The sequence below is a fragment of the Pongo abelii genome, chromosome 4 (genome assembly GCF_028885655.2).
Source record: "Pongo abelii isolate AG06213 chromosome 4, NHGRI_mPonAbe1-v2.0_pri, whole genome shotgun sequence".
NCBI lineage: Eukaryota > Metazoa > Chordata > Mammalia > Primates > Hominidae > Pongo > Pongo abelii.
Genome location: NC_071989.2, coordinates 146,710,325 through 146,723,206, shown reverse-complemented (window position 1 = coordinate 146,723,206; position 12,882 = coordinate 146,710,325). Strand labels below are relative to the sequence as shown.

Below are 12,882 nucleotides of genomic sequence, written 5' to 3'. Positions count from 1 at the left end.
GAGGCGGAGCTTATCCGCAGCCTGCCTAACGCGGGTGGGCCAATCACTATCCTGCTCTGGCTATGGGGCGGGGCAAGCCTTACCATTTCCAGAGCAAGCACACGCCCCCGGGTTATGTGCGAGCCCAACGATAGGCCATGAGGGCCTGGGCGCGCGCGCGGAGATTGGCTGACGGAGCTTAGAGGCGAGCGGGGATAGGTTACTGGGCGGGCGGAAGGTTTGAATGGTCAAACGCCTGCGGCTGTTGATAGTCTTGCTCAGAGGCTATAACTTTGGCCTTCTGCGCAGGGAAGACGCAGAGTCCGACGTTGGCCTACCCAGTCGGAAGGCAGAGCTGCAATCTGGTTAACTGCCTCCTTTCCCCTAGATTTCCTTTAATTCTGCTCGAGTCTTCGCCTGTGTCCGATCCCTATCCACTTTCCCTCCTCTCGTAGGCAAGCCTCAGACTCCAGGCTTGAGGTAAGTCCGCAGCCGTCTCCGCCACGGAATCACGGAGACCCCATTGTCCCCCTTAGGGTCCAGTCGGGCCCCCACAGACAGAGGTTGGGAGGGCCGAATGGGGAGTATCGCGAGTTACAAGACCCGGGTTCTTTCTAGTCAGGAGTCTCGAGCTGTGTGGCGTGGAACAAGTCAAAATCCTCTCTTCATTCCATCTTTAAGGTCCTAAGGTTGCCTCTCGTCGGTGAAGAAGATCAGGTTCCAACCTGAAGCCAGGCTGTGAATCACCCTTCGGGGTTGCCCCTCTTCCAGTGCTGATCCGCCTGGCTGGAAAGGATGGAGGAGTTTAGAAAAGTTGAGGGAACTGTGATGTACCGATATAGATGACGTTTTCCTCCTAGCTAGGTTTTGTTTTTCTCCTGGTGAGAATTCGAAGACCATGTCTACGGAACTCTTCTCATCCACAAGAGAGGAAGGAAGCTCTGGCTCAGGACCCAGTTTTAGGTCTAATCAAAGGAAAATGTTAAACCTGCTCCTGGAGAGAGACACTTCCTTTACTGTCTGTCCAGATGTCCCTAGAACTCCAGTGGGCAAATTTCTTGGTGATTCTGCAAACCTAAGCATTTTGTCTGGGTAAATATACTTTTATTTTTACACTGTATTGCCTTTGCTATTTCCAAACAGTTGGGTTTGTTTGTTGGTTTGTTTTCAGTTATCCCGGCTCAAAGGTCAGGCTTTAAGTCTCAGCTCTGCCCTTGACTGTGTAACCCTTTTGAGTCTCACCTTCTTTTCTGTGACAAGAAATAATCTCAGCCAGGCGAGGTGGCTCATGCCTGTAATCTCCGCACTTTGGGAGGCCAAGGAGGGCGGATCGCCTGAGTCTAGGAGTTCAATACCAGCCTGAGCAACATGACAAGACGCCGTCACTACAAAAAATATTAAAAGTTAGCTGAGTGTGGTGGTGTGCACCTATAGTCCCAGCTACTCGGGAGGCTGAGGTGGGAGGATTGCTTGAGCCTGGGAGGTGGAGGCTGCAGTTAGCCAAGATCGCCTCACTGCACTTCAGCCTGGGAGACAGAGTGAGACTATCTCAAAAAGAAAAGAAAAGACAAAAAAGAAATAATAATCTCTTCCTATCTTACTAGGATCTTGTGAGAATCAAATGATGTGATAACTGGGAAAAGTCTTTGAAAACTGCTGCATTACGAGGCGGTCACTTTATTAGTATTAATATTAGTGTTATTGCAGTTGTACTTTGAATTCTGATCATACCATGTCTCAGCTAGCAAACAAAGAGAAGTAGTACCTGAGAAAAACTAGGGACGCCAGGGAGAAATCAAGCCTGTGTTCATGGTGCTCAGGACAGGGAATGTGGAGTCAAGATCCTCCTCGGCCAATAAACTCTGGGCCTCATTAAAAAAAAAAAAATTATCTGTTTCAGTATGATGGTAAGGAGAAAATAAGGTACAGATTATGGTAGTGGGAGATTTTTCTCAGCCCAGTCTGAGATATTTCCAAAAACCAATTAGATTTATTTGGACACTGTTCAGATGATCTGATAGTCATTAAGCGGTGTTTCAAATGAACAGGATTGGCCAGGCGTTGTGACTCACACCTGTAATCCCAGCACTTTGGAAGGCCGAGGTGGGCGGATCACCTGAGGTTAGGAGTTCAAGACCAGCCTGGCTGACATGGTGAAGCCCCATCTCTACTACAAATACAAAAATTAGCTGGGCGTGGTGGCAGGCGCCTGTGATCGCAGCTATTTGGGAGGCTGAGGCAGGAGAATCGCTTGAACCCGGGAGGCAGAGGTTGCAGTGAGCCAAGATCGTGCCACTGCACTTGAGCTGGGGGGACAGAGCAAGACTCCATCGCAAAAAAAAAAAAAAAAAAAAAGAAGAAGAAGATGACATGATCTTTGACTTTTAAGGATATAACAATCTAATGGGAATTTCAATGTACTATTATGTCTCAACAGAGGAACCCCAAAACGTTGCCTCGATCTTTCGAATCTTAGCAGTGTGGAGATAACTGCCACTCAGCTTACCATTTCTGCAGACCTTGATGAAACTGGTAGGGAGAAGGGAGATAAACGCCTCAAAGGGAAGAATAACTTTTAAGGGAGAAAACAGGGAAGTAGGATAGAGACGGAAGGTGGTGAAAGTATAAAAAGAATCTGCCTAGAGAGATGGAATTTTGTGGGTAACTAGAGGATTTTTGAGAATGATTAAGCCAACGGGAAGAGAAAGATAATAACACTAATAGGAGCTACTTTGCATTTGAAAATGTTAGACACAAGGAATATATTTTGTTGACTGATTAATGGTGGGAATGAAAGTATAGTCATTAGGATATGAGAAGTTTTGTGCCTCAGTCTAATCTCAGCAGAGGCAAAGAAACCAGCATAAAGAAATATGTTGTTGGCCAGGTACAGTGGCTCATGCCTGTAATCCCAGCACTTTGGGAGACCAAGGTGGGTGGATCACGAGGTCAAGAGATCGAGACCATCCTGGCCAACATAGTGAAACCCCATCTCTACTAAAAATACAAAAATTAGCTTGGCGTGGTGGCACGTGCCTGTAGTCCCAGCTACTGGGGAGGCTGAGGCAGGAGAATCTCTTGAACCCGGGAGGCGGAGGTTGCAGTGAGCTGAGATAGCACCAATGCACTCCCGCCTGGCGACAGAGCGAGACTGCATCTCAAAAAAAAAAGAAATATGTTGTCAACTAATTTTTATATGTTTTATATGAAATATTCCAAAAGGGATGTTTCATAAGTTAACCTTCCAGAATTCCAATTTCAGATTTTCTGAGTGATAACCTTTCTTTTCTACTCATAAGAAAAAAAAAAAAACTCCATAGGTAGCACAGTGTAGTGTTTCCCAACACTTTTTCTTTTAGTGACACATACAAATTCTTAAGTTTCTGTGAAATTGTACCTTGTATGATGAAATAGGTACCAATCAAGAGGCTTTGTATTCAAAAGCTCAGTCCTTGAAATTAATATGGCTTACTGGTAATGAAGAAAATCTGAAGGAAAAACAGGATGAATGGACAAGAATAACTCCTTTTACTGATTCTTTATATTTGATTGCAGGTCACCTGGATTCTTCAGGACTTCAGGAAGTGCATTTAGCTGGGATGTAAGTTCTGTTGCTAAATGAACCCCACGCAAAAGCCTTTTAGCACTGGTCATAGAGATTTTATCCTGTGCAGACTCTGCAGAGTACAAAACCTTTCATACTGGGTATAAGTGGGCTTTGAGGCCTAGTTCCTTACCTTGAACAGTTTTTAAGTTTTCCAGATCTAAATAGTGTTGTGAAAATGAAGGCTATTCATTTTAACTATCATAATCAGAAGTATCTATAAGGAAATGAAGGAAAATGGTATACTACACTTATGTATAGGCTTTTATTTGTATGTGAAAGGTGCTGTATCTTAGTAATTGAAAGTACAAAGTGGCCGGGCACGGTGGCTTACATCTGTAATCCCAGCACTTTGGGAGGCCAAGGCAGGCGGAACAGTTGAGGTCAGGAGTTCAAGACCAGCCTGCCCAACATGGTGAAACCCCGTCTCTACTAAAAATACAAAAAGTAGCCGGGTGTGGTGGCACATGCCTATAATCGCAGCTACTTGGGAGGTTGAGGTAGGAGAATTGCTTGAGCCCAGGAGGCGGAGGTTGCAGTGAGCCGAGACCGTGCCACTGCCCTCCAGCCTGGGCGACAGAGTGAGACTCCGTCTCGAAAAAAAAAAAAAAAGAAAGAAAGTACAGAGTGTAAGCTCTGGAATCAGTGTCTGGGTTCCTGGCTTACTACTTCATTCACCAGTTGTGACTCTGACAAGTTTTTTTTTAACTTCATTGGACCTTAATTTTTTTTATTTGTAACGTGGAGACAATAATAGCACTTCTCATAAAGTACCTATTGTAAGGATTAAATAAACTGTGTATCTAGCACATACCAAGCATTTTATTTATGTATTTATTTTTATTTTTGAGATGGAGTCTGGCTCTGTTGCCAGGGATGGAGTGCAGTGGTGCCATCTTGACTCACTGCAACCTCTGCCTCCCTGGGTTCAAGCGATTCTCCTGCCTCAGCCTCCCGAGTAGCTGGGATTACAGGCGTCCATCACCACGCCCGGCTAATTTTTGTATTTTTAGTAATACAAAAATGGAGGCTTCAACATGTTGGCCAGGCTGGTCTTGAACTCCTGACCTCAAGTGATCAGCCCCCACCTCTGGCCTCCCAAAGTCCTGGGATTACAGATATGAGTCACTGGGCCCAGGCTGAATTGCTTTAAATGCTCTAACCCAGATAGATAATGAAATCCATGCAGGGAGGATAGAAATTAATTTTTTTTTTTTTTTTTTTTTGAGATGAGTCTCGCTCTGTTGCCAGGATGGAGTGCAGTGGTGCAATTTCGGCTCACTGCAACCTCCATCTCCCGGATTCAAGTGATTCTCTTGCCTCAGCCTCCTGAGAGGCTGGGACTACAGGCACATGCCACGACGCCCAGCTAATTTTTGTATTTTTAGTAGAGACGGGGTTTCACCATGTTGGCCAGGATGGTCTCTATCTCTTGACCTGGGATTACAAGCGTGAGCCCCCACGCCCGGCCTTTTTTTTTTTTTTTTTTTTTTTTTTTTTTTGAGATGGAGTTTTGCTCTTGTTGCCTAGGCTTGAGTGAGTGCAATGGTGCGATCTCGGCTCACCACAACCTCTGCCTCCCGGGTTCAAGCGATTCTCCTGCCTCAGGCTCCCAAGTAGCTAGGATTACAGGCATGCACCACCACGCCCGGCTAATTTTGTATTTTTAGTAGAGACGGGTTTCTCTGTGTTGGTCAGGCTGGTTGCGAACTCCCAACCTCAGGTGATCCGCCCGCCTCGGCCCCCCAAAGTGCTGGAATTACAGGTGTGAGCCGCAGCGCCCGGCCAGAAATTAAATTTTTTAAAAAAATTAGCCCGGCCGGGCGCGGTGGCTCATGTCTGTAATCCCAGCACTTTGGGAGGCCGAGGCGGGCGGATCACGAGGTCAGGAGATCAAGACCGTGCTGGCTAACACGGTGAAACCCCGTCTCTACTAAAAATACAAAAAATTAGCTGAATGTGGTTGCGGGCGCCTGTAGTCCCAGCTAATCAGGAGGCTGAGGCAGGAGAATGGCGTGAAACCGGGAGGCGGAGCTTGCTGTGAGCCGAGGTCGCGCCACTCCAGCCTGGGTGACAGAACCAGATTCCGTCTCAAAAAAAAAAAAAAATTAGCCCCAATACACTGTGCTGGAAAATTAGTAAATTGTATAAAACTCGTTCATCTTTGGAACATGTTATATGGTTATGCAGGCAAAATGAGGGTCTTATCCCCAGGATGTCACTTGAGTCTTGATATTTACCACAGAGAATACCCTATGTATTGTTGTTGGAAGAGACATATCAACTAGGAATAGGGCTCCTTGAATGAAATAAAAAAAATGTTGGGATGCACCAATCCACTGAAGAATAATCAAACAGTATTTGGGGCTAACCTGACAGGCAGTTTGTTTTAATTTGCAGGAATCATCACCAGCACCTAATGAAATGTAGCCCAGTGAGTAGCCTCTCTTTTTTGGGTTTTGTTTTGCTTTTCAGGTGGGAGGCAGAGGGTTTCCATTGCACCTGTGGCTTGAGGATGCTGGATGTTCTCAGCAAACTCTCTTTTTTAGGCACAGCTTCTTTGTAGCACTCCGAATGGTTTGGACTGTGGCCATAGAAAGAGAGATGCAATGTGTAGTTCATCTGCAAATAAAGAAAATGTGAGTGTTTAATGGAAACCTAGATATATTGGCAGTTTAATTTTTTGAGTGAAGAAACTTGTTGGTATCATAGTGAGACATAGAACTGTTTATACCTCGTATGCTAGACAAGCAAACTGTATTACTATAGGGGAGAAAAATTCTTTGTTTTTGTTTTTTCTCATTAAAGTTTGGCCGTAGGTCATCATTATTTCTCATGTTCAGTTGATCATTTTGAGGACAAAAATTACCCTTACTGTAGTGTAAGGGATTTAGAAGCTTTTTGTTTGTTTTAACAGGTAGGGATAACTTGCATAACTTGTTCACGGATTATTTTTTCACCACTTTACATGCAAGTGTAGATTAATTTCTTATTTCCCCCTTAGTCTAGCTTTTAAGCCCTTATTCCGAGGAGGCCATGGTACTTTTTATCTAAACCTTAGGCCATCCGTCGTTCCAAGTTAAAACTAGCGTCTCCAGAGCCACCTCATCACTAAGATAATTCTGTATCTAATCCCTTCATCTAAGCCTCTTTTCTAGACATCTTTTTTTCTTCCCTGCCTCCCATCCCTTTCCCCAAATCATTACCATGAAAGATAGCTGCTGTTCTTTTCTTACATTGACTTAAGATAAACTCATGTTTTTGACTGTTCTTATCAGTTTTTTCTTGATTTAATACTGTCCTTCTAATCTCCATTTATAATCACTTTTTATTCATTTATTTTTGAAACTGAGTCTCACTCCATCAGCCAGGCTGGAGTGCAGTGGTGCAATCTCAGCTCACTACAACCTCTGCCTCCTGGGTTCAAGTGATTCTTATTCCTCAGCCTGCCAAATAGCTGGGACTGTAGGCACGTGCCACCACGGCCCAGCTAATTTTTGTATTTTTAGTAGAGACGGGGTTTTGCCTTATTGGCCAAGCTGGTCTCAAACTCCTGACCTCAAGTGATCCACCCACCTTGGCCTCTCAAAGGGCTGAGATTACAGGTGTGAGCCACTGCCTGGCCTATAATCACTTTTTTTTTTTTTTTTTTTTTTTGGTGAGACAGAGTTTTGCTCTTATTCCCCAGGGTGGAGTGCAATGGTGCAATCTCAGCTCACTGCAACCTCTGCCTCCTGGGTTCAAGCGATTTTCTTGTCTCAGCCTCCTGAATAGCTGGGATTACAGGCGTGTGCCATCACGCCTGGCTAATTTTTGTATTTTTAATAGTGACAGTGTGTCACCAAGTTGGCCAGGCTGGCCTTGAACTCCTGACCTCTGATGATCTACCCACCTCAGCCTCCCACAGTGCTGAGATTACAGGCGTGAGCCATCACGCCCGGCCAATAATCACTTTTTAAAATTTCACTATCCCCTCCCCAGGCAGGCTCCCTACTCCTACCCCATTCCTTTTACTTGTAACCAAAAATTAGTATCTTCCAAAGCAAATCTACATGCCATATATCAAATCCACATCATAATTTGCATCTTCAAATGCAAGGTTATATAGGGTCAGGATATAGGGTCAACTTTGATTACGCGAAATGTGTATTGTGAGGGTTATTCATGGCTTCATCAGATGAAATGTTTTTATCAGGGCCAGCTGACACTTCTCTTCCCCAACTAATGCAGTTTTTCTTATGCAGGAAAACAGCACTTTGAAGCCCTTGGAGTGGCAGGCACCCAGGAATCTGAGGTTTCAAAAGAGACCAGGAAAGCCTTATGTGTCTCCTCTTTCTCTGCTGGTAAGTCATTGAACATCATTATTAAGGGTCAGTTGAAGTGTTATAGGCTATAGGATGGCAGCTCTGGATTTATGAACCTTTGAATTTTTCTAAACTGGCATCATCAAGCCAAATTTAGATGAGAAAAAGGGGGTTGGAGAAGTAAAGTTTGAGCAGGAAAAGAGAGGAGCAATATGTCCTATGATCTTCTTGTTTAAGTTTAAGGAGGAAAAAATATGTCTTGGGCTTCTTTTTTTTTGGGGGGGATGGAGTGTTGCTCTGTTGCCCAGGCTGGAGTGCAATGGCGCGATCTTGGCTCACTGCAACCTCTGCCTCCCAGGTTCAAGCGATTCTCCTGCCTCAGCCTCCCAAGTAGCTGGGATCATAGGTGCCCACCACCGTGCCCGGCTAATTTTTATATTTTTAGTAGAGACGGGGTTTTACCATGTTGGCCAGGCTGGTTTCAAACTCCTGACTTCAGGTGATCCACCTGCCTCAGCCTCCTAAAGTGCTGGGATTACAGGTGTGAGCCACTGCGCCCGGCCAGGCTTCTTTTTTCCTTCTTTAAAGATTGCTTTTTTATTTTTATTTTTTTAGACACAAGGTCTTGCTATGTTCCCCAGGCTAGACTTGAACTCTTGGGCTCAAGCAATCTTACCACTTTGGCCTACTGGGTAGCTAGGACTACAGGCTCACGGATCTGTGCCCGGCTCTGGATGCTTTTCTCTAATAAATGGACCCTAATTTATAAAAGGACTTCCGTATTGTTAGATACTTAGTGGTATCCAGATTTTCCTTTTACAAATAATTATATGATGTAAGTTCTCAAGCATAAATATTTGACTGCATTTCAGACTTTTCTCTTCAGTGCTGGATTGAAGGTATAATTTTTTTTTTTTTTTGAGATGAAGTCTCTCTCTGTTGCCCAGGCTGGAGTGCAGTGGTAAAATGTCGGCTCACTACAACCTCTGCCTCCCAAGTGCAGGCAATTCTCCTGTCTCAGGGTCCCGAGTAGCTGGGACTGCAGGTATGTGCCACCATACCCCGGCTAATTTTTTTATTTTTAGTAGAGATGGGGTTTCACCATGTTGGCCAAGCTGGTCTTCAAACTCCTGATCTCAAGCAGTCTGCTTGCCTCAGCCTCCCAAAGTGCTGGGATTGCAGGCGCGAGCCACTGCGTCTGGCATAGGTATAAATTTTTAATCTGCTCATCTTGTTGGTATGGCATAAATTTTTTATTTTATTTTATTTTATTTTTGAGATGGATTCTTGCTGTGTCACGAGGCTGGAGTGCAGTGGTGTGATCTCAGCTCACTGCAATATCTGCCTCCCGGGTTCAAGTGATTCTCTTGCCTCAGCCTCCCAAGTAGCTGGGATTACAGGTGCATGCCACCACACCCAGCTAATTTTTGTATTTTTAGTAGAGACAGGGTTTCACCATGTTGGCCAGGATGGTCTTGATCTCCTGACCTCGTAGTCTGCTGGCCTCTGCCTCCCAAAGTGCTGGGATTACAGCCGTGAGCCACCATGCCCGACAGCATCAGTATTTTTAAAGTTTTTTTTTTTTCCTCTCTCTAGAAATAGGGGTCTCACTATGTTACCTACGCAAATCTCGAACTCCTGGGCTTAAGCCTTAAGGTTTGATACTTTCTCCAATTTATTTCTAAAAAAGTTATAAGAATTTACATTTTCATTAGCAATCCATATCTCATAGAATTTATTTATTTATTTATTTATTTTGAGACAGAGTCTCACTCTGTCGCCCAGGCTGGATGCAGTGGCGAGATCTCAGCTCACTGCAACCGCTGCCTCCCTGGTTCAAGCAATTCTCCTGTTTCAGCCTCCCGAGTAGCTGGAACTACAGGAGCATGCTGCCACGCCCAGCTAATTTTTTGTATTTTAGTAGAGATGGGGTTTCACCATCTTGCCCAGGCTGGTCTTGAACTTCTGAGCTCAGGCAATCCACTTGCCTCAGCCTCCCAAAATGCTAGGATTACAGGTGTGAGCCACCCTGCCCAGCCTTCTCGTGGATTTTTTTTTTTTTTTTGAGATGGAGTCTTGCTCTGTCGTCCAGGCTGGAGTGCAGTGGGACAATCTCAGCTCACTGCAACCTCTGCCTCCCAGGTTCAAGAGATTCTCCTGCCTCAGCCTCCTGAGCAGCTGGGACTACAGGCGTGTGGCACCACGCCCAGCTAATTTTTGTATTTTTAGTAGGGACAGGGTTTCACCATATTGGCCAGGCTGATTCGAACTCCTGACCTTGCGATCCACCCACCTGGGCCTCCCAAAGTGCTGGGATTACAGGCATGAGCCACCACGCCTGGCCTTCTCATGGAATTTTTTAAAAAATTACTTTCGCTGAGCAGTCTGGGGTGAGGGAAAATGCTAATTAGGCCAGATGTTGTGGCTCATCCCTGTAATCCCAGCACTCTGGGAGGCCGAGGCGAGAGGATTGCTTGAGTCCAGGACTTTGAGTTCCCTAGCTGGGGAACACAGCAAGACCACATCTCTACCCCACCCCCCAACCAAAAAAAGAATGGCTGGGACTTGGTGGTGCATGCCTGTAGTCTCAGGTACTCTGGAGGCCAAGGTAAGAGGATCGCCTCGGCCCAAGAGCCTGAGGCTCCAGTGAGTTATAATTGGGAAGATTGCTTGAGCACAGGAGTCTGAGGCTGCAGTCAGCTGAGATGGAGACTCAGTCTCAAATAAATAATACACACACACATACATACATGGTAAAATAGTTTATTTTATATTAAAAATAATTAGCAGGCCAGGCATGGTGGCTCATGCCTGTAATCCCACCACTTTGGGAGGCTGAGGCGGGTGGATCACCTGAGGCCAGGATTTGAGACCAGCCTGGCCAACATGGTGCAAGCCTGTCTCTACTAAAAATACAAAAATTAGCCAGGCATGGTGGCAGCTGGCTGAGAAACAAGAATGGCTTGAACCTGGGAGGCGGAGGTTGCAATGAGCTGAGATCACACCACTGCACTCCAGTGCAGTGAGTGGACAGGTGACAAAGTGAGACTGTCTGAAAAAAAAAAAGTAAAAAAAAAAATAAAATAAAAATAATTAGTAGTGGCTGGGTGCAGTGGCTCACACCTGTAATCTCAGCACTTTGGGAAGCTGAGGCAGGCTGATCACTTGAGGTCAGGAGTTCCAGAGTAGCCTGGACAACATGGCGAAACCCCATCTCTACTGAAAAAAAAGTATGAAAATTAGCCAGAGCCGGGCGTGGTGGCTCACGCCTGTAATCCCATCACTTTGGGAGGCCAAGGTGGGCGGATCACGAGGTCAGGAGATCGAGACCATCCTGGCTAACACGGTGAAACCCTGTCTCTATAAAGTACAAAAAATTAGCCGGGCGTGGTGGCGGGCGCCTGTAGTCCCAGCTACTCCGGAGGCTGAGGCAGGAGAATGGCGTGAACCCGGGAGGCGGAGCTTGCAGTGAGCCGAGATCGCACCACTGCACTCCAGCCTGGGGGACAAAGCATGTCTCCGTATCAAAAAATAAAATAAAATAAAAATAATAATAATTAGTAGTGATTTCATGTGATTATTATCCATGCATAATTTCTCTAGTGTCTTTTGTGCTCTTATAATACTGGGGTCTTAACTTACCCAGGCATTGACTTGCCTTTCATAGACCATGGACTCCAGAGATTTGGATTATTATTTCTAATCTCAACCCTGAGGGAAAGCTATTTTAACATATTCTATCCTACGAAGGTAAAGTTGATCATGATTTTTTGTTTGTTTGTTTTGAGACAGAGCCTTGCTCTGTCACCAGGCTGGAGTGCAGTGGTGCGATCTCAGCTCACTGCAACCTCTGCCTCCTGGGTTCAAGCGATTCCACTGCCTCAGCCTCCCCAGTAGCTGGGACTACAGGCATGCACCACCACACCCGGCTAATTTTTTGTATTTTAGTAGAGACGGGGTTTCACCATGTTGGCCAGGATGCTCTCCATCTCCTGACCTCGTGATCCACCTGCCTTGGCCTCCAAAAGTGCTGGGATTACAGGGATGAGCCACCGTGCCTGGCCACTAAGTTGATCATGTTTTATTTAGGTTTTTGGTTTCTAGGATGGAGGGAAGACCTGGAGTATGTTCAATTATTGGATAGTTTTATGTGTGATTTTTTTTAATTGCAGTAAAATGTACATAATATTTACAATTTTAACTATTTTTGAGTGTGCAGTCTAGTGACAGTAAGTATATTAATAATGTGAGACTATTACCAGAACTCATTTCCAGAATTTTTTCATTATTCAAAACAGAAGCCGTATACCCTTAAGTGGTAACTCCCCATCCCTGTTTCTGCCCAGCCAATGATAACCTCTATTTTCTGTCTCGGTGAATTTGACTATTCTAGATACCTCATATAAGTAGAATAATATAATATTTTGTCCTTTCATGTGTGTGTGTGAGGTCTCACTCTGTCACCTCTGCTGGAATACAGTGGCACAATCAAAACTCACTGCAGCCTCAAACTCCTGGGCTCTGATTATTCTCCCACCTCAGTCTACCAAGTAGGTGGGACTGCAAGTTTGCGCCACTATGCCTGGCTAATTTTTTTTTTTTTTTTTTTTGAGACGGAGTCTCACTCTGTCACCCAGGCTGGAGTGTAGTGGTGCAATCTTGGCTCACTACAACCTTTATCTCCCAGGTTCAGGTGATTCTCATGCCTCAACCTCCCTAGTAGCTGGGAGTACAGACATGTGCTACCATGCCTGGTGAATTTTTTGTAGTTTTAGTAGAGACAGAGTTTCACCATGTTAGCCAGGCTGGCCTTAAACTCCTGGCCTCATGTGATCTGCCCACCTCAACCTAATTTTTTTGTATATTTTGTAGAAACAGGGTTTTGCCATGTTGCCCAGGCTGGTCTCAAACTCCTGGGTTCAAGAGATCCATCTGCTTCAGCCTCCCATAGTGCTGGGGTTACAGGTGTGAGCCACTGCGTCCAGCCTATATTTT

General features: G+C 45.2%; 1 protein-coding gene across 6 annotated transcripts in view; it reads left to right on the top strand.

The window, feature by feature from the left end:
- Positions 1-12,882, top strand: part of CDC25C (cell division cycle 25C) — a 53,280-nt gene that overhangs the window by 6,121 nt on the left and 34,277 nt on the right. For 2 of the 6 annotated variants that reach the window (XM_054556601.2, XM_054556599.2), the window contains exons 1-6: positions 661-1,071; positions 2,417-2,511; positions 3,535-3,580; positions 5,984-6,017; positions 6,133-6,222; positions 7,828-7,926. In XM_054556601.2, the coding sequence (XP_054412576.2) occupies positions 878-1,071; positions 2,417-2,511; positions 3,535-3,580; positions 5,984-6,017; positions 6,133-6,222; positions 7,828-7,926 (558 nt within the window). In that variant the 5' untranslated portion in view covers positions 661-877. Of the gene's footprint in view, positions 1-222; positions 460-660; positions 1,072-2,416; positions 2,512-3,534; positions 3,581-5,983; positions 6,018-6,132; positions 6,223-7,827; positions 7,927-12,882 lie in introns of those variants that run through there. The other 4 variants (XM_054556600.2, XM_024246960.3, XM_054556602.2 and 1 more) reach the window with 4 other exon arrangements.